General features: G+C 34.1%; 5 protein-coding genes across 17 annotated transcripts; 1 reads left to right on the forward strand and 4 right to left on the reverse strand.

Annotated features, from left to right (window-relative positions):
- Nucleotides 1-806: 806 nt before the first annotated feature.
- LOC122634698 (mitogen-activated protein kinase kinase kinase 13) lies at nucleotides 807-8,561 on the reverse strand. 6 transcript variants are annotated; one of them, XM_043823893.1, is made up of 13 exons: nucleotides 8,433-8,560; nucleotides 8,173-8,370; nucleotides 6,653-6,798; nucleotides 5,041-5,312; nucleotides 4,657-4,843; nucleotides 4,339-4,530; nucleotides 3,835-4,261; nucleotides 3,536-3,762; nucleotides 3,118-3,445; nucleotides 2,538-2,941; nucleotides 2,208-2,429; nucleotides 1,921-2,116; nucleotides 807-1,811 (listed from the first exon to the last, which is right to left on the reverse strand). In XM_043823893.1, exons 2-13 carry the CDS (start codon nucleotides 8,272-8,274, stop codon nucleotides 1,689-1,691), a joined length of 2,826 nt encoding a protein of 941 aa, XP_043679828.1. In that variant the 5' UTR covers nucleotides 8,275-8,370; nucleotides 8,433-8,560; the 3' UTR covers nucleotides 807-1,688. The 6 variants fall into 6 exon arrangements, with proteins under 6 accessions (XP_043679828.1, XP_043679829.1, XP_043679830.1 ...); XM_043823894.1 differs by having other exon boundaries at nucleotides 8,173-8,387; nucleotides 8,433-8,550; XM_043823895.1 differs by having other exon boundaries at nucleotides 2,208-2,426; nucleotides 8,173-8,561.
- Nucleotides 8,562-8,637: 76 nt separating this feature from the next.
- On the forward strand, nucleotides 8,638-10,792 carry LOC122634700 (3-hydroxyacyl-CoA dehydrogenase type-2-like). The gene is made up of 4 exons (XM_043823906.1): nucleotides 8,638-8,786; nucleotides 9,224-9,413; nucleotides 9,774-9,938; nucleotides 10,044-10,792. The coding sequence occupies exons 2-4, from the start codon at nucleotides 9,405-9,407 to the stop codon at nucleotides 10,635-10,637; spliced, it is 768 nt and encodes a 255-aa protein (XP_043679841.1). The 5' UTR covers nucleotides 8,638-8,786; nucleotides 9,224-9,404; the 3' UTR covers nucleotides 10,638-10,792.
- LOC122634697 (protein nervous wreck) lies at nucleotides 10,781-18,061 on the reverse strand. 2 transcript variants are annotated; one of them, XM_043823891.1, is made up of 22 exons: nucleotides 17,694-18,061; nucleotides 16,390-16,487; nucleotides 16,237-16,282; nucleotides 16,043-16,128; nucleotides 15,823-15,967; nucleotides 15,560-15,696; nucleotides 15,409-15,472; nucleotides 15,203-15,331; nucleotides 14,994-15,116; nucleotides 14,308-14,411; nucleotides 14,067-14,211; nucleotides 13,928-14,005; nucleotides 13,769-13,820; nucleotides 13,577-13,680; nucleotides 13,351-13,501; nucleotides 13,126-13,289; nucleotides 12,735-13,053; nucleotides 12,457-12,671; nucleotides 12,270-12,369; nucleotides 12,038-12,160; nucleotides 11,904-11,935; nucleotides 10,781-11,731 (listed from the first exon to the last, which is right to left on the reverse strand). In XM_043823891.1, exons 1-22 carry the CDS (start codon nucleotides 17,919-17,921, stop codon nucleotides 11,144-11,146), a joined length of 3,231 nt encoding a protein of 1,076 aa, XP_043679826.1. In that variant the 5' UTR covers nucleotides 17,922-18,061; the 3' UTR covers nucleotides 10,781-11,143. The 2 variants fall into 2 exon arrangements, with proteins under 2 accessions (XP_043679826.1, XP_043679825.1); XM_043823890.1 differs by having other exon boundaries at nucleotides 13,351-13,504.
- Nucleotides 18,062-18,182: 121 nt separating this feature from the next.
- On the reverse strand, nucleotides 18,183-22,934 carry LOC122634699 (BTB/POZ domain-containing protein 10). 7 transcript variants are annotated; one of them, XR_006328457.1, is made up of 10 exons: nucleotides 22,798-22,934; nucleotides 22,354-22,638; nucleotides 21,901-22,026; nucleotides 20,942-21,058; nucleotides 20,466-20,603; nucleotides 20,114-20,385; nucleotides 19,793-19,990; nucleotides 19,228-19,710; nucleotides 18,692-18,800; nucleotides 18,183-18,593 (listed from the first exon to the last, which is right to left on the reverse strand). XR_006328457.1 is itself a non-coding variant. In XM_043823900.1 (8 exons), exons 2-8 carry the CDS (start codon nucleotides 22,464-22,466, stop codon nucleotides 19,244-19,246), a joined length of 1,431 nt encoding a protein of 476 aa, XP_043679835.1. In that variant the 5' UTR covers nucleotides 22,467-22,638; nucleotides 22,798-22,933; the 3' UTR covers nucleotides 18,855-19,243. The 7 variants fall into 7 exon arrangements, 5 of the variants coding, with proteins under 5 accessions (XP_043679835.1, XP_043679839.1, XP_043679836.1 ...); XR_006328456.1 differs by having other exon boundaries at nucleotides 19,224-19,710; XM_043823900.1 differs by lacking the exons at nucleotides 18,183-18,593; nucleotides 18,692-18,800 and having other exon boundaries at nucleotides 18,855-19,710; nucleotides 22,798-22,933.
- Nucleotides 22,935-23,077: 143 nt separating this feature from the next.
- On the reverse strand, nucleotides 23,078-24,464 carry LOC122634701 (3-hydroxyacyl-CoA dehydrogenase type-2-like). Its single transcript, XM_043823907.1, has 3 exons — nucleotides 24,318-24,464; nucleotides 23,899-24,063; nucleotides 23,078-23,807 (listed from the first exon to the last, which is right to left on the reverse strand). The coding sequence occupies exons 1-3, from the start codon at nucleotides 24,324-24,326 to the stop codon at nucleotides 23,217-23,219; spliced, it is 765 nt and encodes a 254-aa protein (XP_043679842.1). The 5' UTR covers nucleotides 24,327-24,464; the 3' UTR covers nucleotides 23,078-23,216.
- Nucleotides 24,465-24,637: the final 173 nt, after the last annotated feature.

Here is a 24,637-nt window from a genome sequence, read left to right on the forward strand (position 1 = left end):
AGTATTAAATATGTCACCCGCGCGTTATATCTTTAATGACAATTGTACATACATATTGCTTTTATCAGCTCTTATTTATTCTCTCTTTTTATATTTATCTCTTTTATTTTCATTTTATATTGGTGTTTTCTTAAATTTAGAATCATGTAAGAACATATACCTAGAACCTCGATTATCCGAAACTACTATAGAATTGATCTCTTTGAAATAGAACATTTTTTTCGGATAATCAAATTCAATGACAATACTCAACTTTATCATGCTATTGTATTTATAAAGGAAATCATTTTTTTCAATCATTATTTTTAAATAGTCGAGAATATACGAATATTTTAATTAAATTAGTAATAATATTTTATTATAAGTTTTTTTCAATTTGTTTATACACTTAAATGTAATATTTCGAATAATCACAATTCTATTAGATGCCATATTATGTTTCAGGAATTATTTTGAAAGACTATATTTTATATATCTATATATATATATATAGATATAGATATAGATATATATATATATATAGCAACTATCTTTTCGAATTTATATAAATTGACGCGCTTTATACAAATGGCCATCAGTACTCGTGTCACGTTAATTACCTAATTATTGTTAACTTTTATTTTCTTCTTCGTTATTTGTGAAAAATACTTTCATTATCCTTTCTAAAGTGAAACCTCTGCTCCTATGCAAAATGTTTGCAACATACTATTATTTGATCTACTTCTTTCGCATGCTATTCATAATGAAATTGTGATATTGTTCTAAATAGTTTATACAAAATAAATTCGTTAAACCCATCATACAAATTACTGGAATGATCAATTTGTTAATGCACTCAGATATTTGTACAGGATATATAATCCAAAGTCTTATCGCATTGTACCATTACTGATTATGACTTACCAAAGACAATGTTTATACAATGTTTATTTGGTATACTAGAAGAGAAACTATTTTTATAATTGTATCTTTATATCAGTTGAACTTGCGTCAAAAATTATTTCCAAGTCGTTTACAAAGGTACAATTTTACGTTATATAACACAAAGGAACTATAAATAAAGGAAATAACCATAAAGAAATGAGATGATCTTTCATGGAACAAGATGAATGAATTGACGAATGAGTTACTGAAAAGTAAATCATGATGTTTACATTGTTAATCACGTTCAACCTGATGCACTAAATAAGTAAATTTCTATATACGATCTATATCTACGATATAAAAGAAATGTCTCAGCATTCAATAAATACATCCCCATAGCTTTGACGATTTGAATTGTCGCGAATGTAGAAAAAAAAAAATTGAACGTGCTAAGTGTATTGATTTTTTCGTTGTAAAATTTAGCAAATATGATAAAAATTCAGTAAGCAACGTAGTAAAAATTCAAATTCCTGTCCTGATATTACTTTCTATTTGTTATTTGTATTTATTACGATTTTATTTGTATGATCTATAGATATATCTGAAATTATATGGATTTTTTTTTGTTTTACTTAGAAATTATGCATGGCGGATACAATCTAAGAAATATATACCCTGAAATAGACAAGCATCTGGAATACGTAATATAAGCTGTAAAAAATAAAAATAGATGAAACATGATTACTTAAATGACCAATATTGCAGGTGACATTATATATTGGAAATCATTCTTAAATGAGACGTAAAAACGATACTAATACGAACTATATATTACTTTTCAACCTTATTACGTTAGCATTGTTTGGTTGAGATGCAATAGTAATCTCACTGACTTCATCCGTTTCCGACTGACTTGAAGAATCCGAACCATCATGTATTCCTTTCCTCTGAATAACAATTAAGCGATAACAGAATGCGTTAAATGTAAATTTGTAATTTCCAACTAATCGTATAAAATACGGCCATTTACCTTTAAATTGATCATATTAAATTTACCTTTTGTGAATGATGAATATTGCGAAGGACCCTTTGAACGTCAGGATTACTTTCTAATGTAGAGGATTGACTGGACGGAGGATGTGAATATTCTGAAGTATTCTCCTCATCAGAGGCCAATACTCCTTCTATTCTAACGGTTGCTTGTTTAAATCTTCTTAATCTACAACCTGGACCAATTGGCCTTCTTGCAATACTAGAAACATAGATACACGTTTGTATTAACTTCGAGATCGCACAAATACACACTTTTTATCTGAATATAACTTATTTAATAACGAATGTACCTTCTACGTCTAAGAGAATAACTATAAGTATAATTTGGGTCTTCTCCTTCTTCATCGGACCAACTTTCCTCGCAAGCATCATCCTCCTCACGATCGCACAGAGTATTTACAAATTCCGAACAGGACCTCACTCTATTCTCAGACTGTTCTTGTGATATATTTAAAGTACTCGTGACAGAACAATAGTTCGCTGGCAGTTTCGTAGGCTCATCTTTACCCCTGCTACAAGACGCATTTATTGTATTTATTAATGACTTCTGCTCGTTACGAAATAACGTAACAAAAAATATTCACGTATAATACATCAGATTAAAAGTGATTTAAAATTACCTGTGTGATTTTATTACTTCGTCACAATTTCCATTATCCATAGGCGAAATAAGGCGATTAGCATTTATAATTTCCGTCACTTTTCTACCGAGAGTCTCAAGATTATCGTCGTCACTGCAGTCTGCCAATCGTTCATTTCCATTCGCATTATTTTCATGCTCGGGGTCTGGACTAGAACAAGAACTAGACTGCATTTTACAATGAGTTTCAGACAAAATTGGATTCCCATTGAAATATTCTATAGAGTGTTCAGCCATAGACCGTGCATCGATACCATCTATCGAAGATTTTTCTGTTATCGAAGAATTCATTGAGTTTTTAATGGAACTCACGACATTTCCACTTATATCCGTTAAATCTGTTTGAGTCTGATTATCGACTAGCCTCGCCGTTATTTCGTTGCTCTGGAATAAATGGTAACGCCTTCACTATTCCTATATTACGATACTCTACATTTTTTTTTTTTTTTTTTTTTTTTTTTTGATATAATAGAATTATTACGATTTAATAAGAAATTTATGAACGAATTATAAGCATAAATGTAAATATTAACGATTTTTCTTCATAAAATTGTCTCTACCTTTCTCTCACGATGAGGACTCGATCTTGGACTACAATTCACACCACAACCAGACCCAACTCTTCGGTGTCTATATTTCCATTGCTTAAAATTATTATTATTCGATGCTAATACAGTCTCTGGTTGATTCGCTTCGTTCAACTGTGTAAAAGTGGTTGCTTTAGCAGGGCTTAACGGATAATCAACAGGAGATGATGGCGTAGTGGGAGTTGAGGAGGTTGAAAACTGTATCGTGGGATTTCTTCTACGATATAATCTTTCCTGTGCTTTCAAAAGCGGATGTACAAGACGTTTTTTACATTGTTTGTATCCCGATTGTTGTTCTCTTCTACAAATATAACAAATAAAAGAGAATAAAAACGTTTGAATGGCTTAACGTAAATTGTGTCTCAATATAAAGGTCGTCAATATATCTCACTTTATTACGTCTCGTTCACGCTGTTCCAACTGCAATAACACAGCACTTAATTCCAAATAAAGATTATTAGTACGTTCAAGTTTACGTTCGTAATGTTCTCTTATATCCTGAGCATGCCTCAATTCATCTTCTCTTCGTCTAATTAAATCGGCCTCGAATCGAGGACTACTGGAGCTATTTGATTGCATTTGTTTCATATGAACTCTTATTTCTTTTTTCCAAGATTGCTATAATTAAAAGGTCATTTTATTTTATTACACTGAAATATCTAGAGATATTGATTATAAGTTTAGTCTTACTTGTGATTTAAAATATTCATCAGATTTTGTACAGAGCACTTCCACAGCTGCAATACCAAGATGAATTTCAATATGTTTGAAGGAAGGCCTGTTACGAGGTTTAGCTGCCCAACACTGTTTCACAAGTAATCTGTACCCTTCTGGACAACTCGCCGGAATGGGCAAATGAAGAGAGTTGTTTCCTACACCCCAAATAATAGCCGATGAATCAACATCTTTGTAAGGTATTTCTCCGCTTAATAATTCCCAGAGGACGACACCGTAAGACCATATATCAACTTTTTCCGAGCAAGGTTCATTTCTAATTATTTCTGGAGCCATCCATGCAACGGTTCCAGCAAAACTCATTCTGGTACTAATTTCATTCCATTCTCTGCTAGTACCAAAATCACTGATTTTCACGACTTCGCCTTGACCTATTAGAACACTTCATAACACGAAATAGATTATAAAAATACGCCAATATAATATAAAGAAATATTATTAACAAAATTATACACTTACTTTGGACTTTTGAGATCTCTATGTATAATTTTATGAGAATGAAGATAAGCCATTCCTGCTGCAATTTGTTTCGACCAAGACACTAATCTGGTAGGTGGGACTGGTTCCCCAGCTCTTAATAAATCGTATAAAGGTCCATATGGGCAAAACTCCATAATTATGCAATAGCACGGTGCTTGCGTACACACTCCCCTAAAAGTATTACGCATTAGAATAGATATAAGAGGATCTTATACGTTTCTATAAAAACTTTTGTATATAAAAAGTTTTTAATTATCGCACATATAACAAATATTTATTTTTAATCGATCAACTTACTTAAATTGTACTATATTCGGATGATTTAATTTTCGTAAATGCCGTATATCAGTCTCACGTGGTTCCCTTACTTTTTTAACAGCTACTACCTCTTTGTTCAATTTACCGCTAAAAACTGCTCCCTGAGCTCCAGAACCCAACCATTTAAGTTCGCTAATGGATTCAAACGGTATTTCCCAATCATCGGCTATAATAAAATATGATTTATATCATTCGTATAAAGCGTTTACATAATACGTGCATTTGTATACAATGCTAATCATCGTGCTTTCCTACTATATATGATACTGAACTTTTAAATATTAATTATATTAAAAAAGTTGTAATATTCGGTATTGATAAGAAGAGCGTGTATAAGTATACACATATAAAAATGGTGCTTACTTTGATGTCCTTTAATTTTTTCATTGACAGCAGCCTTCGATAGCATAGTCCAAACGGGTCGCATACATCCTAATATTCCTTCGACCCAGCTCGATCTTTGAGCGTCTAAACTAACAGATCCCGAGGTACATTTTGTTGCAAATTCGCTACAATTACTGTTGCTGTCCGAATTCGTTTGATTGCTATTGTGTATTTGAACTTGCGTATCGTTAATAATTGGTCCTCCTGCGATTCCACTTAGTTGACCTAACTCTTCCTGAATGCATAGCATGCTAAAGCATAATCATAAATTATTTCTAGTTATTCTGCCAAATATACACCATATCATATTATTTCAAACGCATACGACAAAGAAAAAATGCTATTGTTCCCTTTCGATTAAAAAATAAAATTCTACCCAATAGCATAGTTCATAGAATTCTAAGAGACTTCGGATGTTACCTACCACTCCATACATGTCGCGTATGCACGTCACATTTCGTGACGTCGTACGCATCGCGTGCACGAGCCGTGTACGCGCGCACGAGACGATTCTCGCAGACAACGAATAACAGTCATTAATAATACTTCATTATAAATGAATCGTCATTGTATAATAACGAGAGACATCTTAATCACGTTATAAGGATAATTTCATTTTGATAAGAGAATCGAAAAAGATAAAAAAAAAAAAAAAAAGACATCGAAATTTCTTGACAGATCAAACGATACGGTAGATTTTTTACCGTCCTTATCTGATCTACTATTTTATATGTGTAGGTTATTCGTGAAACGTCGACGACGTCGTTCATTTTGGTCGACGACATAATCGTAAAATATATATTTACAATCGTATCCTTTCATTTTTAATCGCGAACCAAAGAGGAATTATTTACTAAAAGCTCGTCCAATACTATTAAATTTATTTTCGAGCTCACCTCTTTGTATCAACGTTCTTTGGTACATCGACGGCGACGATTACATCAGGCTGTACTTGCACTTTCTTGGAAAAAAACCGCGCGAGAACCATTGTGCTATACGTGATACATGCATCAAAAGGCCAACGTTTCGTACGCCGGATAAAAACAACACCTTACGATCTGTTTCTCCACGCACTTGACGAAAGGAAGTAGATTCAGCCGAGAAAATATGTACAAAGCCATACAAGATAAACGCCATACACACAAACATACCGAAGCGTGAGATAAACTGATACAACCTGCCGACAGAGGGCTAACGTTCGCTGTTTCTCTTTCTCTCTCTCTCTCTCTCTCCCTCCCCCTCTCTATCGCTCAGTTAAGTTTGATTTACAACAAAACATGTGACTTCGTTTGGTTCAAGCGCAAAAATTTTCAAAAACAAATTTGATCTGACTCGTTGTAAATAATATGTATGTACGTATGTATGTATACACACACATACCAATTTGTATATTTATAATAATTTTGAAAATAATATTAAATGATATCATATATAGATAAGATACAAATAAGATCATATAGATAATAGAAAAGAGAAAGAAATTTATACATAAGCTTAATTAATTATTACAAATTAGAAATAACAAGCTACTCTTTATCGAATTATCTTTTTCGTCTTATCTTAACGTTAAAGTGTAATTTATTTTTCACACCTATTTGTAAATATATGTGCCTCTGGATGAGAAGTGGATAAGATGACTTGGTTCACTTCGGACGAAGCGACTGGTTCCTGAGATTCGAGATTGAACATCTCAGGTTGGGCTATCTTCTCGGCTTCAGCAGGAGTACGCATTATTATCTGTGAATTGATATTTTAATCCTGAAAAGAAATAGAGAAATGATAAACAAAAAACTGTAATAAGATAATACACTGTTGGAATTCAAATTGTTATTCGTATTAACCAAATACACTTTAAACAATGCAAATGTATAATGGAGGTTTCTCAAAATGTTCCTTTTGATATACGTTACTTACTTTGAATTTTGCTAAGTGTAATTATTGCGACTTTCGATGATTATAATATTTACATTATTTTATACATATACATCTATAATTTATCTAATATGATATAATTCATAATTACTTTGCACTTGTACGGTGAAAACGTACGTACATTGTTCGTAATCGTAATATTTATTTAATAAACAATCGGCTGTAATCACGAGGAACGATCGAACGAATTGTGTTCTTATCCAAGAATGCAATGTATCACAATTCTGTTCTACATCCGTGCATTGAAATCACTCGATAAAGCCGGTGATCGCGATGCGAAGCCTACTCGTAATATTTAACATCGTCGAATCCAACCCCAACAACTTATTATTGCTACGATAATAACATCGCGATCATCGCATTACCATTACTTAATTTAGTTACGATAAAGTAGAACAAACGATAAAAAAAGTTACAAATCTTTATAAAATTCTCGAATCTTTTCCTTTCTTTGTAGCGTCGGCCATTTCAACGTCAGCCTTGAATTTCGATCTATGAGATACAGATCTAATCGATTGTAAAAGTAATAGTAACAAACTACGAGCAGTCGATCGAGTTAATTTAAGAATGTAAATCTTTTTCTTGTCAATAATATTTGTAAACAAATTGAAGAAGGTCGATCATAAAAGAGAATTTAAATCGAACGAATAGGAAAATAGATTGAAAGAACAGCGATGATGATGATGATGATGATAATAGTAACAACAACAACAATAATAATAATAATAATAAAAAGAAAAGAAAATGGACGATGGTTTCCAGGATACAACAGAGAGGAAAAGAAAAGAGATAAAATTTGGGCTGGATTAAAAGATGGTCTAAATGCATGAAAAATAAAAAGCGTCGCGCTACGTTCGATACGTAACCTGGCCATGTCGTATTCGAGGAGTAAAAAACATAGGCATCGCATGGCATCGACCCCTTCCGGCTACCGAGCGACTTACGACGGACGAATCAGCGGTCTCGTAGGAGGGCAAAAAAAAAAAAGAAAAAAAGAGAGAGAAAGAGAAAGAGAGACAGAGAAAGAAAGAGAAAGAAAAAAAAAAGAAAGGGGAACGCGTCGAGGGAGTGAGAGCGCAAGCGGGTACGCGCGCGCTGCTGAACGCGCAAGTGTGTCCATGCGTGTGACGGACGCTTTATCGATTCGACGAGTTTAATGCCCAATCCCTTTTTCTTTACCTGCACGAAGAGTGCTTCTTCCCGAGATGATAATTTTTCGTGAATCATTCTGAAGATCGCTTTTTTTTCAACGTCCCAATGACAGACGTTTTTGCGATCCATTCCTTTTTCTGTTAGGATCGTCCAGACATTCGTAGTCCTTCTCCTTTTATCCTTGTCCCTGTTAGATTTTCTCAAGTTCTTTTCACCTTCGTTGTACTACACAAAGAACACACCTATTATCGAATATATCCCCTTCATTCTGAAACAACACTACTCACTCACGATCCCATCGCAACTGTGGTCGAATAGCAAAAATTATTATTATTTCTGTTGACAGTCATTAAAGACACGCGCCATGCAAACTACGCGACGACGAAGCGCGACACATACGCGTCCAACGGGTACTGAACAAAATGGCGCTATTATTTTGCCTCCTTTCGACGCTGGGCAGCGCCACGTACGATTCGTAATTACACTCTTTGTTGCAAAGTTGTTCGGAGTATTACGAAATACTCTTTACACCGATACGAAAAAGAAAAGTACTGTCGTTAGTTAGATGGAACAGGCTTTAATCTATCGCTCTTATTGATTGGTTAATTAAACAATTAATTGCATCGATACCGTCCACTAAGGTGATAAGTTTTCTTTTGTGATTTACAACTTTTTATTGTTATTTTTATTTATTAATTTATTGTTATTTATTTGATCATCTATTCTAAATCTGATTACGTCCACATGTAAATGATACGACTTTTATGATTTGTTGATTGTTCGTTTCTTTTTTTTTTTTTTTTTTTTTTCAAGAATATACTGTTATCCCTAAACAATGTTATATTTATCAAGGAGAGAAAAATGCTAATACGTTCGAAAAGAAAACGTTAATTGATAAACACCGGATTACGTTCCTTTCGCTACGATTTTTCGAATAAAAGTTTTCTTTCTTTTTTTAATTCCCTTCGGTCGAAGAAAAATAATGACTTCGATCTCTTCTTGAAGTTACATAGCATAAGTTTTCTTTTTTCTGCGTGTTAAATTTAATCGATCTATAAAGATTATTTCTTTATTATAGGTTACGCATCTGTTGTGAGGTTATGAGGAGTGGTAAAAGGCATACCGTACGGGTCAATGTTCATATTTTATAATTATTCGATCCATCGGTATTTCGAACCTGATCATTTCACACTCTCTTTTCATCCATATCCGAGCGTAGTTCGTTTAGAATTTATTTCAATTTTGCTTAAATATCTGCAATGCTTAAGGTAATTATTTTCGGAATTATTGATAACAATTGATAGCAATTAAGATTATTATAGCCAACTTCAAAACTTTAAAATGCCGGCAATTATACACAGTGACGCGTTAGAAATTATTTTTATTTTAAAGTATATTTTTCTGCACATTTATATACATATTTTAATAAAGACACACAATCGTATAAAACTTATTATCGTAAAATATATGTTTAGCACCAAGTTTTGTTGCACCAAAGATTATACAAAGTATAACAGCTGTAACAAATAGACATATAGATTAGATTCTACAATTATGTATTAGAATATAATAGTTTTTTATATGGATAAAATAGTAGAACAAACGTATCAAATTAAAAAACATTTCAGAACACGGTAGCATTAATAACCGGTGGAGCTTCTGGTCTTGGTCGTGGAACTGTACAAAGATTTGTCAAAGAAGGTGCAAAAGTTGTGATTGCTGATCTTCCTACTTCGAAAGGACAAGAGCTTGCTAATGATTTGGAAGATCAGGCTGTGTTTGTACCAACCAATGTAAGACTATAACAAGTTAATCTTGCATTTATTAAAGTTTTACTTAATTATAGTATTTATATATGATCTTCCTATATTAATTTTATATACGACATATTTTTATAGGTCACTTTGGAAGAAGACGTAATGAATGCTCTAAATGTATCTAAGGAAAAGTTTGGCAAGTTAACTGCAGTTGTAAATGCAGCAGGAATAGCAATCGCTTATAAGACGTATAATTTCAACAAAAATATACCACACAAATACGAGGATTTTGAGAAGGTAATTAAAGTAAATACGATTGGAACTTTTAATGTAATCAGACTAGCCGTTGGCCTTATTGGTGAAAATACACCTAACGAAAATGGTGAACGTGGAGTTGTAATCAATACAGCGAGTGTGGCAGCATACGAAGGACAAATGGGACAAGCAGCGTACTCTGCCAGTAAAGGTGCTATAGTTGGAATGACTTTACCAATCGCGCGTGATTTGTCTAAACAGGGTATACGTATCGTTACTATTGCACCTGGATTATTCGATACACCGTTATTATCAGCTTTACCAGAAAAAGTACGCAGCATTTTGTGCAAAATGATACCTTTTCCTCAAAGATTAGGTCTACCCGATGAATATGCGCAACTGGCACAACATATAATCGAAAATCCACTTCTAAATGGAGAAACGATAAGATTGGATGGTGCTCTCAGAATGCCAGCTTAAGTCTATAGTTTCCTTTTATATTCAAACGCATGCTCTTTATAGATAAAGGGTGCATGTTGGATAGGGCTACTATGATAATTATTTTATGATATATATATATATATATATACATCTATGAACATGTTAAATAAAACAATTGTCTCTTATACATGCAACACCATTGTATTCTCTTAAAATGTACATGAACCACCAAAAGATTTTCTATTACAGGTATCGACAATTCTTTTTGTTACCTTACAACTGTACATAGATGCCTCGCAAATTGCAAAAGTCGCAACTTCTTGGTTTATATATGTTACTAGAGTGTTGCCTAGCAAAAGAGTTGTGTACGTTGTATTAACATAAAAATCTTTGGTTGTTTGGTTAATTCATTAGTCTTTTTTCCCAATAACCTCGGGAGATTTCCAAAACTCCAACAAATGCTGGAACTTGTTCTGATGATTTTTTGGAAGAGCCCATTTATTCGTTAAGGCAGGATAATCGGTATCTCCGAGGTATAGTCATTCCTAGGCATTCGATTCTTTTAAATTTTGAAGCTTTTCTAATTGGTCAGGTTGTAATTCGTCAGGAATACTTGCCCTCCCACCACAAACTACCTTTTCAAGTATAATCGCAATCTCTTCTGCTTCTTGTGCATCTATAACCGTGCCTCGTGACGGAATTGACTGAGAGTTATCTGCTGTACTCGGGCCGGACGTTGAGTCTGCTTCGCTACCGGAGCTACTACTTAATGGAAATGGCGCCGAATCCGTTGGCAAGTCATCCACCGTTGATTTCTCTTCTATATCCTCTGCAACTTCTGTAACTTCTTGTTCATCGTGTTCGTTCATAATGACAGTAGTTTCCTTGCAGTCGCTTTCATTCATATCTGTGGTAACGCTTGACGGTAAATCTCCTTCAGAACTTTCCGTTGATTTCACCGTATCGTCCGTACTTTCATTTACTCCTGGAAATGGATGTTCAACTTCTTCCATTGGAGTTGCTGCTGTAATAACAATTTGTGCGACACCCAATCCAAAGTCTTCTTTCGCATTTTCTGCAGTATCGTCCGTTACATTTTCCGACAATTGTTCCTCCTTTTCGCCAGCAGTAGTCTGTCGAAATAAAAAAAGAAAAAAAGAAAAAAAGAAAAAAAAGAAAAAAGAAAAAAAGAAGTATTCGCCATTAACGTTCGCAATGAATCAAAATATTATGCAATTATTTCCGCAGAATTGCCTACATTTGAATCAATTTTATTCCTACGTTCGTTAAAGCGAATATCTTTACCTTATCTTCCGCATCTTCGGATGCTTCCACAACTAGGATAGTAAGATCCGAATAAATCAAATTGGCTCTTTATATAAGTTTTGTTAAATATACGAATACGTAATTTTATAGATCCATTAACGATCATCTCTTACCGACTATTCCAGGAGGCTCGGATTTCTCCTCTTCAAATTGCGAGCCGTAATGTTCCTTTTGACCCCTCGTTAAGTTTATTACAAAACCACTTTGTTCTTCTTCAGTTTTTCCATCGGAAATTTCTAAATTGAACAATATCGAAAGTGTTTAACTATTTCATTATTATTATTTTTTTTTTTATTATAAAAAGTATTTATAAAAAACAAAAAAGAAAAAGAGAGAAATGTTTACCATTTGAAATAAATTGTGCGGCTTCCTGTTCCAGCAAGAATTCCGGCACTTCGGGCGGTGTAAAGACAGGTGGAGCAGAACTCGGTGGTGTCATATCCTCCTAAATTAAGAAAATTGTCAAAGTTCATTCGTCAAAGATGTCCCATTTGTTCCCTATATCCATTTGACCAGATATCGATCTTCAAACCTGAGGAGTCAAAGGTGAACCATCAGGAGCACACGGTTCGACAACAAGAGACGGGAATAATCCTTGGCATCCTCGTAATTCTCCTTCCCACCAGCCATCGTCAACATCATGCGGTTCCTTTCTAAGTACTTTAACGATATCACCTTCGAGGAAACTAAGTTCTTCTTCACACGTAGCATCGTAATCGTAAAGAGCGATGCAATACTGATCGATATCTGAAAGTACATGACATATTGATTCGTATGAAAACGACGTATTATTTTTTTATAATAACTTACCACTTATATGATTTTGCATTATGGCCTCCTGTTGTTCCTGTTGTATAGCAGGTTGTAAATTAGCATCGGGATCAACGGCATCGTGATCGTCTACAGTGTAATCCACAGAAGAGAAGGATATTTGTTGGACGAGGCCAGGTCCTTGAGAAGAAAGGCCAGACGTCGTATCCGGCTCTCTTTCAACGTCCAAATAATTTTGTGGTACGTAACCTTCTTCCCCGCGATAATTTCGTGCCCTCAACCAACCATCTCCGTCGCCTTCGCCAACAACGTCGAGTTGTTCGCTTTCGACGATCGACAACTCGTCCGGATTTTGTGCCTAACGACAGGATCGATTCTCTAAGTAAAAAGAAAGCACTAGAAAAGGATTATTACAAAATGTCTTACTCACCGTATACGAATATAGTGCCGTGCATTTGTATATTTGTTGAACAGGAGCAGGTTCTTGCGTTTCTACTTGTTCATCTTTCTCTTCGTTCGACCAATCAACAGATGTTGGGTCGTCCCAACCAGCAGTTAACTGTTCTATCCGTTGTTGCTCTTGCTCGAGTAAAGCTAAAACACGGTAAAACGTTATTTCTTTATTTCCTACAGAGTTCGTAATAACGATACTTACCATCGACCTCTTCGCTGTCGTGCCTTTGTCTTTCTTCTTGAACCTCTTCCTCTTGTTGCGCTGCATTGCGAGTACCAGGTCTTTCTACTGTCGTTAAATCGCTACCACCATCGCCATCACTGTCGTAGAACGATTCCGAGGAAGGATGCTCCTGCTTAAAAATATTTTTTTGTAAGACAACGGTGCCATTGTGACTCGCTTTTGCTACAACGTTCTTTATTATTACCCCTGCGCCAGATGCGTCGGTTCTAACTGACAAAGAACTGGCCGATCTTGGCATGTCTTGGACACTCAACGTTTCAGCTTCTTGAAGCCATTCGTCGACGTTCACTAAACGAAAAATAACATGTGATCTTTAAATTAATTTTGAATTTTTTTTGTTTCTATTATTTTTTCAACGATTGTTTCGTTAACCGACCTCCTCCATGTCGAAGACATTCTATTCTTGCCTCTGCTTTTAATTTCGCCGTCTATCAACCGAAAGTTTATATATATAGACAGATGTATATATATATATATATATATTTATTTATTTATTTACATATATAGAGAAATTTAATGTCGTAGTAAGTAATACCTCTGCCCGGCGAATACTATGTTTTAATTCATCCATTTTTGTGTCTACATCAGGCCCATTCGGATCGCTAGGATCAGTCTATAAAACAAATTTTAATTAACACGTTGTTAGGACAAAATGATTATAGGCTTTTCTTTACCTTCTGTCCAGATTCCTTCAACTGCTGAAGTACTTGTAATTTTCGATTATTTTCTCGTATACTACCCACTTCACGAGCGATTCTCGTCGACCAGCGACGTGCTTCTTTACCCAAAGTAGTAGCAGCAGCATGATCAGCAGTTATCCTGTTGTAAAGAACGATCCACTTTGATTTGATTATCACGATCTATATAAGAATTTTATTTGATCTCTAATAGTTATATACTATTATTGATACGAACCTATCTACCGGATCACTATCGCATGGTTCAAATTCATATTGTATGTGCTGCTTTAAGACAGGATAATATAGGCAGCAGCATTGTATATTATATTCCCTAGTGAGCTATAAAAAAATCGATATTAATTTAAAATCCTTTTTAACATAATTTTCAACGACATCATACCCATACACCTATGTAAATCCTTTACTGCAAATATTACATGGATAATATACATAAATGTAGTTTAAACAGGATATCTCTGTAAGACCATGCACTTAACTGAAATCAGTAAGTCATGTATATATTATGTATTCTTTACTTCGCGTGTGCATGTGTGTGTGTGTGTGTGTGTGTGTGTGTGTGTGTGTGTGTGTGTGAGTGAGTGTGTGTGTGTGTGTGTGAGTATATATGAGTATATGTGTATATATATATATAGACACACGCACACATACGTACATAACAAGATGTTTTGTAAAAAATAATCGCTCGAGTTTTTTGATTATTGAAAAAAAAGATGTGCAATGAATCACTCTCTTTCTCTGTCTCTCTCTCTCTCTTTTCAAAATAATATGTCGGACGAGCATTTTATGTTAGATCAATCTTTCTAAAAAATTCTCTTTCTACATACTTCTCGAATTTGGCTTGCAGAGATATCATATTATACACACGCACACACACATAAGTATATATAACATTAGTTATACCTGTTGAGCTTGATCGCGAATTTTGCCAAAACTATTTTGCGTTGCCAAGCATGTAAGAAGTTCTGTACGACCCATAAGAGTTAAATATTCAGCTACTTTATCGTAAACGCCTTGTTCCAAATACTAGAAAATTTATTTGTATAAAAACAGCGTCAAGATAGAAAAATCTATAAAGAAGAAGAAAAAAAGTTATGACGATGTGTTCTTACTTGCATAGTAGATTGTAAATCAACTACAAAATATCTATTCTGATGAGCATTGGCAGCAGCAAGACTAAGTAGATAATCATTACGAGCTCCTGTAGATTTTTCTTCCAAAGCATCGCGTTTTGAGCTTACCTAATTCATAATACAAATTTGTATAATAAATCATTTGTTTTAAATTATTTGTAGACAGGTCAAATTTTTACTGTTACCTTAGCACTATTTTTTTGCAGTGACGTTATTGACTGGAAGAAGGAACCCTTCTTTTTCTTTAATCTATGTGATATAATATAATAATAAATAAATGCAATAAATAATCAAAATTGAAGTATATAGTATAGATAAAAAATTATAGTCACATACTTTTCTTCTATATCTTTCGCTTTATCTCGAACATCGTGAGCACTGTGTTCCTCGTCGAAGTATAATTTTTTCGTTTTATCGACATCCTGTACACAGGCTTGTAACTCTTTTTGTACTATCAATAATTGGTCGATTGCCTAAAAGATAAACGAAAAGAGAGGTCGTGTCTACTCCGATAACATTGTTATATATATATATATATATATATATATATATATATATATAATTTTTTTTCTGTTATATATATCCTTATTAAAATGTACCTTTTTTGAAATTTGAATTTTGTGCATTTTTAAACTTTTTGCGTCGTCGGCAATTTGTTGTTGAAAAACTTCAACGGCCGCTAAACGAGCTCTCGCGAGTTTTTCGTTCTCCTCGAGCACCGTTCTCCATACATTCCACATATTCCTATAATTTATAATGTTTTAATTGTATTTAATCTCCTATGCCAATCGTGAATATTAGATCATTGGAATACTGTACCATTTTTCATCTCCCCCTTCGACCTTAAGGTCCGGAATGTTTGGTATCTTTTTATTCAAATATGCGGAAGAGATCTTGAGTAATGCCTAAAATATTTTGATTATGATATATCTGCGCATAAATCAATCACGTTTGAAACGTAATTTATTTATTTATTTTTTTTTATGACATAACGAAATATTTTTTAAACTTACCTCGGAATATGACTTTTCGATCGCGGATTTTTTAATTGTAAAATTACTGAAACAAGTTTGTGATTGATCAAATTAACACGTTTGTCTCTAATTATGTAATAATATTTAAATGTTTTTTTATTTAATAACAAATTTTGTTCCCATTGAACTCACCGAATATCTTCCAGCAAATCGCACTCATGTTGATTTTTTGCTTGCAACTTTGCAGCTTGTTCTGTGTGTACATTCTTAAGAAATTTTGCATAATTTCCCTAAAAGATCAATACATTGGGATAATTTAAAAAGTATCATCGATAGTTTGAATTTTTTACGTTGAGAAACTATAAGTGTAGGATATATACCGATTACGTAATGCGACCTACGATGCACTAGATTTCTTAGCTCTTCGTACATTCTTACAACATTCTTACAATAAGAAAAATAGTTGAGATCGTAACAAAAGTTTCTAAAGTAAAAAATCCTAAGGAAAAGTTCTGTCCATTTTTAGAAGAATGAGAGAAAATAATGAATTTATTAAAAAGAAGAAAAAAAAAAGAAAACTAACTTTTCCATTAATATTAATAACTTCTTTCTATCTCGATGAAAGCCTTAGAATTCTTTTCCGATAAAAAGACTCGTCCTTGGAAGCTAAAAACTGATTCGGTATACGTAGATAGAACTTAGATCCAATAGAACGATAATTTTTCTATCATTTCTAAGATGTCTCGATCTACAGAACGTTATCCTATCGAAATGAGATAACGACAAAACTCATTGATGATATCATTGAAGATCGAAACATCGACGGTGTGACGGAATGATAACGCAAAGTGGGTCAGAAATTGGAGGATTGAGGAAGCATCGAAGAATAAAAACGGCTTCGATCTTTTCCGATCTATACGTGCATCCACGCAACGTCTTTCACGCAGGTTGAACCCGTCTGATTTCATAACAGCATATCCACGGGTCCTTGCCCCGATTACCTACGAAACTACTATCATTTGGCATAGATTCGTAAACGTGCGCCGAAGCATGCATTGATTTTCTCATCGTGATGCCGTCGAGGCGCTGCTTACGTCGATTTTTGCGTACGGTGACGTCGAAGATCGATATACAGATAGAAAGGGTAAGAGAGGGTAAGAAAGAAAGAAAGAAAGATAACTGAGACGTCGGCGAAACTTTATCGGCTAAGGAAATGATTATGAAAGATATAGAAAGCCGAGTATGCGCGAGAAGTAGGGAATCCGGTTAAGTTCATTGAGTATGCCGATGATAATGAGGGTGAAGGTTGATTTTAAAAGGCAAAGAGACGGAGAGAAAGAGAGAGATAGATAGATAGATAGATAGATAGATAGATAGATAGATAGAGAGAGAGAGAGAGAGAGAGAGAAAGAGAGGTATATAAAGTAAAAATAAAAAAGAAGATAAAGATAAACGAAGATAAGGATTGAGATGGGATTTTTGATCAGATAGCTTACTTTTCTAGGTGGTGGTTGCATGCTGCTGAACGAGCCGCCTAGTCTGCAACCCTCGCTACCTGGCAGCTCGTTTTCCACACCGTCCGCACGCACCGGAAGGTGGTGGCCCGTTGTTTTCGTACGTCTCTCGTCCAACAACAAATGCGCGCACCCACCCTCGCCGATCGCGTACTCGTACGCTACTGATTTCTTGCCCTCGACTGTAGGAGGACCGTTTATTGATCGCATCAGCGCCTGCGTTTCTTCGTTGCTCCACTACCTTCGAAAATCTCACCTCCTCCCGCACGTTTTCGTATGGCCACGGGGGTTGCTCGTCGAACCAGACTCACTTCCGGTTTTCCTTTCGGGGTTGTTGGTCCTCCAAGATGATGCTTAATACCGACCGATACTCTACGGTTACCGACTCTACTTCTTCGTTCTTTTGGTGAACGGAAGTGGAGAACGTGTCAAGGACGATCGATAAGATAAATTCCTACGATAGGAAGGAAATTGATAAAATAATGAAAATTTATTTTAACCTTTTATACGATACAAGTTCCCCATTTTTGTGTTGAAAAAATATGTTATATATACTTGTTAAAGTACAGTGTATATAGTACAATATAGTTATAGTTTAGTTTTAGTTCATTCGGTATAACTAAACTAAACTATATGTAAAGTATAACTTATATTTAATATAATAATAATAATGATGATAATATTTATACTTGGTAAATAGTACAGTATGCATAGTATATGCGGTCTAATAACCCAAGTTATACTTAGTACACTGGCATATACTATCCCTGCTGTATATTAAGTATATAACGTATAATTCGTATTTAGGAAAAAGAAATATTTATCGAACACTAACGTATAAAGGAACAATTGATTTCGTTGCCAAAAAAAATGCGATAAAACCTAAAAAAAAAAAAAAAAAATATAAATATATACGAACGTGTGATTTCAAAGTTACAAGGAGTTATAAAGGACTAATGATAATATTAAAAGAATCTCACCTTAATTAGGTTTGATATTTGGAGAAAAAGGACTTTGGTTTTCTTTGGAATGATCTTGGAATGGTCGTGTGATATGATATTTCTTATCCTTGAGAAGAACCTTAGGAGCCTAAAGAATAAAATGGAAAAAAAAGAAAATATACATATAAAGAATTAGAAAAGATTATTGAGAAATCGTATTGTAAACTTTATTGATAGTACAAAATGGGAAAAGTTTGTATCGATGCGAATCGAAAGGACACGGTGTATTTTGAATAACACAATCAATATCGCATATAAGAAACATACCTCGTATCATATATATACAAAATACAAAAAATCGCATAATACATACGTCTTTAAACTAGATCTTACGAGCAACAGGTTTATCCAAGGATTGTCCCACAAAGCTCCTTGGATATAAACAGTCGTGTTTCAGAAAAACGGTGCTCCATCCATATATATAAATATGAATGTGGGGAGAAGCGGTAGATAAAGGGAGGAAGGAAAGGAAGGGAAAGGTTGTGAACGTTCGTACTTTCAAAGAACGTACATACGAGAAACGGATGAGACTCATGACAACTCGTCGGGTGGTAAAGGTCCAAGGTCCTGATCGGCAGGTAACCCTATGCCGCCTTCGACATCGCCGTCAGAACCCATCGGCAGTGCCGCTTCTGGTTGAGGTACCGGTTCTGCGGCTTGCAAGAGAGCATTTATTGGATTTCCTCCGGCGTCTAATACCGGATCGGCAGTGGCTTCTGCGAGATTCGTAACCGATTTAGATTTTAAACATTGAAAATCAACGTGACGACTTTTTGCCTCTTCCTTCTCCCAAGACATGTGTATAAACGGCCTTTGAACGTAATTGTAAATAACTTCGGCACGACCGCCAGCCCTCTTCTTAACTTTTTCTTTATAAGTAGGATAACCTTCGATTCCTAAACGTATCTTTTTCAAACCACGCTCTTTCATCACTTGTTTGGCTACATCTCTATTTTCGATGTATTTGAAAAATCTATACATAGCGGTACTGTTAACGGCTACACGAGAAAAACAAAATATTATAACGTACTCCTTGTATCGAAAGGACTTACCGTTTCGAGTTTAGTATTCGACACTTACTCTGCGAATATTCTTCTCCCATTTGCGGCGGATATTCTTCGTCCCAATCGACTATATCGTCTTCCAATAAGACGACAATGTGGCACTCTCTATCGCCTCTACGTGCACTATTTACCATCAAAGGTAACATCAAATCTTCTAAGAATCTTTCGAATTGGCAGCGAGCACCTTCGTTAGATAATTCGTGTAATAATCCTCCTATAATAAAGGAATTTAAAAAAAAAAAAAAAAAAAAAACAAAAACAAAAAAAACAATTCAAGAAGGCTATATTCTATTTATACCGATTAATTATTGCAGTATTTCAAAAACGATAAACTTACTTAAATTTTGACACTTTACGGTATTTGCATTAAAAGGAACGAGAAGATAGTCGCAAGCTTCGCGTAATTCCTGTACAGTGACCGTAGGAGGACAACGTATTATTCCACCTTTGTAATATTCAAGAATAGCTTGAAACACCATCGCTGATATTCCATCGGCAACTTTGTACTCTCCGCGTTCGTTTGGCTGAGCATATTCGACGCCAGAACTAAACATTCGTCCCAACATTGTATTCGGGCGTGCAGTAAATAAAGCTGGGTCTATAATAAATCTAAAACGAATTTTATAACACTCGTATTACGTGCTCTTTTTTGTTTATATTCAACAATTACAACGTAGTTTTAAATTTACCTTGTGTTATCGACGATCAATGTTATTCGTTCATCGCTACCTTGCGGAATACTAGCCTCTGTAGCAGAACTGTTGCATGGTATAATATCTCTACTTTGGTTTTGTTGACTCTTTCCAAGCCCAACTCCAGAACGGAGTCTAAAGAAATAAGAACATTATGTTATAATCGTTTCGCATAGATGAAAGAAGAATAATTCAATGCGACAAGAAATTAGAATAATAAACATATAAAGCATCATTGGGTATACAATAGAGTAGTAGAGAAACCTACCTTATGGAATACAAGATGTGGACTGTTTTTACTTAAATGAAAATGAAAAAATAGTTGATGTATGATCGATGAAAAATTCAAGTAGAGAAATGTCTGATTTCTATATTCTATAATATAATAATACGAAGCAATGTCCATAAAAAAGTGAATTTCTAAAAAAAACAAGCGCTACCAATGATCTCTATATTTTATCTTTGTGCATTACCTGCTCGATTGATTTATATTTGTGCCATGTCTGCCTGAATTATAAGAATGGCAGTGCCGATCGTTGCTTCCATCCCTCTGTACCAGACAAGGTTTTGGTTTGGACGAACCACCACAACTACATGCAAAACAACCACATTTCCTTACTAATGTTTGCTACCAATGACAAGCATCGAGTGACATTTACTGATTTTAAACTAATTCGAGTTTCTTAATAAAATGATGTAAACGCGTTTAAAGAAAATTTAACTAATAAAATATGAATGTGGTGTGAATGGTGGCTACATCATGCCAATGACAAATGTATCAGCACAAAATGTATATCTAAAAGACAAGCTTCGTATGACGCAACTTCACACAGTAATATTTTTTCGTTAATCAAAATAATGAGTTACAGATTGTAATATAAATTTTCTTTGCATAAAAATAGTTTACTATCTTTCTTTCGAGGATAAAGCTTAAATTCATAAATATATTCTCATAATTACACTTATTGTTTTATCGTACCGTTATTTACTACTGATCTAACATCAGATATAGATAAGTAGTTTGTTCATAATTTAAAGAATGTGAGAGACATGCATGTAACAAGTTTAAAGTACCAAATGTGCATGCTACAAGTCTAGAGATATTATTATTTAAGAAATGAGATAGTATAATCTACTTTTATTATCAGTATATATACATATATACACATATATATATAAATATATATACATACATATATCATACATATATACATATACATATATATATACACACCACGCACACACACATATACGTATATATATGCACACATATGTATGCGCGTTCAAATCTCAAATATTCTATATAACAATTGACTTGATTGTAAATAAAAGTATAACATGAAAATTGCATTATTATTGTTATAATAAAATATCTCAATATTTTTGAATTTCCAAACAGCTTTATGCACCGTATTGACGATGAATATTTTACCTTAATCTATTTTGGTATAATCTTTGTTGCCCTCTTGGATCTGTCTCTTTATAATCAGTTTCCGTATCGCTGCTACTATCTTGCGAATAATTTAATCTTTCTGCTGGATTTGTCATTTCTGGCCAACTGTAACGAAGCTAACATAAATCATCAATTAAAGATTTTTCAAAAGAATACACAAAACGTGATAAGCTGAAAAAAGAATAAAATTAAATCATTGATAACAAATATTCGTATATACACGCACACGCACACACATGTGTGTGTACATATATATGTGTGTGTGTGTGTACTACTTTCTACTAGAAAGTTCTTAATTTATATAAAGCCAGTAATAAAGACAAAAAGTTGCTAAAAATAAAAGCAAAAATAAATTCTCAAAAGGACTGAATTTTTCACTGATGAATTATTAATGTATTTAAACCGTATATATATACATTAGACACTACTCACAATTTAAATGTAGACAAGTACCACTTCTTTAAGAGCCACCTCATCGACGTATAAACTTCCCAGCCGCACAATTTATGGTTGCCTTCAATTTTTCTTTTTATACGAACGTGCATTCCACAACGATAACGTGTTCGGTGCAACGGTTGTCCGCTTAGTCAGGTCAAATTTTCTTGACCAAGGTTAAGAACGAACGATTTCCATTATCTGATCTCTCGCGCGTGAACACTAGGAGCAAAGGGCGTTCTCGACGTTGACAATTTTTCCATTAAATTCGACGAATGAAATCTGTTGAAAAACAAAATGACGCTTTAAATGGGCGCAGATAACACATGAAACATGTGACGTTAGTCATCACTCGTTGTTCCGATTGAAATTTTTATACGTTTGCAATTTCGTTTTTTCTTTGTTTAATACGAAATATAAGATTTTAATGGGGTAAAATACCTTCGCATCTAACGAAATTGTTTCGGTTTAGAAATATAATATTAATATAAATAAAAACCTCTTCGATTGAAAATATCTCAGAATGTTCTCATACTTTCTTCGTGGAAAGGACACGGGCTACCTACTACTTAATAATTCCTTTTGTCATATATATGAAATAGAAGTAACGACATCTACCGAATGGTTAGTTAAGATATTAACTTTTAGATCACGTTCGTTTGTTACCGACGAATCGAAGCAAAGGTCAGACGCGACGGCAGGAAGAAATACAAAATTAATATAAAAATAAAAATAGTATTTATTTTTTTTATTCACAGATTTATATCATATATACCATTATAAAGAGATTTATTTTAGTAGCTTAAACCCACGTGCACCCTTCATCCGTTGGAATATACAGAAACATCAGAATTCTTAGGTTAGGACATTCTAAGAGCACCATCCAATCTTATCGTATTTCCATTTAAAAGTGGATTTTCGATGATATGTTGCGCCAGTTGTGCGTATTCATCAGGTTTACCTAATCTTTGCGGATGAGGTATCATTTTGCACAAAGAGTCGCGTACTTTATCTGGTAAGGATCCAAATAACGGAGTATCGAATAATCCAGGTGCAATAGTGACAACGCGTATACCATGTTTGGATAAATCACGAGAGATCGGTAAAGTCATTCCAACGACAGCACCTTTACTGGCAGAATACGCTGCTTGTCCCATTTGTCCATCGTACGCCGCCACGCTTGCTGTATTGATTATAACTCCACGTGCTCCATCCTCGTTAGGTTTATTTTCACCGATAAGACCAACGGATATTCTGATTACGTTAAAAGTTCCGATAGTATTTACTTTCAATACTTTTTCAAATTCTTTTAACTGATGCGGTTGATTCTTATTAAAGTCATAAGTCTTATGAGCGTATCCTATTCCTGCTGCATTTACTACTGCAGTTAACCTACCAAACTTATGCTTAGCCATTTTCACAGCTGCTAATACATCTTCTTCTGAGGTGATCTATAAACAGATACGTCGTATATAAAATTAATATTAGATAATATCGAAGTAAAACTTTAATAGATGCAAGATTAACTTGTCACAATCTTACATCAGTTGGTACAAACACAGCATCGTCTTTGTAATGATCCGCAAGCTCTTGTCCTTTCGAGCTAGGAAGATCCGCAATTACAACTTTTGCACCTTCTTTGACGAATCTTTGTACGGTTCCACGACCAAGACCAGAAGCTCCACCGGTTATTAATGCTACCGTATTCTGAAATGTTTTTTAATTTGATACATTTGTTCTATCATCTCACTAGATACAAAATTATTACATATTAATATATAGAATTTAATTTATATGCCCTTTCGTTATTATAATTCTCATTATTATTAATTGATAATTTTTTTCCTCGTGTACACGTCCGCATACACGCACACGCATATATACGCAGTTATTTATTACGTGATATAATCTGAAGTTAGGAGCAACATTTTTAATTGTTGTCAATAATAGCAACTAATTACCCGAAGCATTGTAACTATAGTTTTAGCACAAAAAATGTAATGAAATGTTTGCACAAGAAGAAGAAGTAACCGGCTTCACTCTGTTACGACCTGAAGCAAAGTGTGAATTGATCGGACTGAAGACAGTATATGTAGGAACAGAAGAATATTATCATATAGACTTTGATCCCTGTATATAAATTTTTCTGTTTTCGCTACGGATGCATGCCCTGGAGATATTATTGTCGATTAAATAAATATATTACAACGCGTATATATAATAAAAAATACAATCTCTCGTAATTAATTAGAATTAAAAAAAAAACGTTCTTTTTATGAAA

This window comes from Vespula pensylvanica, chromosome 15 (genome assembly GCF_014466175.1).
Source record: "Vespula pensylvanica isolate Volc-1 chromosome 15, ASM1446617v1, whole genome shotgun sequence".
In the NCBI taxonomy this organism is placed as follows: Eukaryota; Metazoa; Arthropoda; class Insecta; order Hymenoptera; family Vespidae; genus Vespula; species Vespula pensylvanica.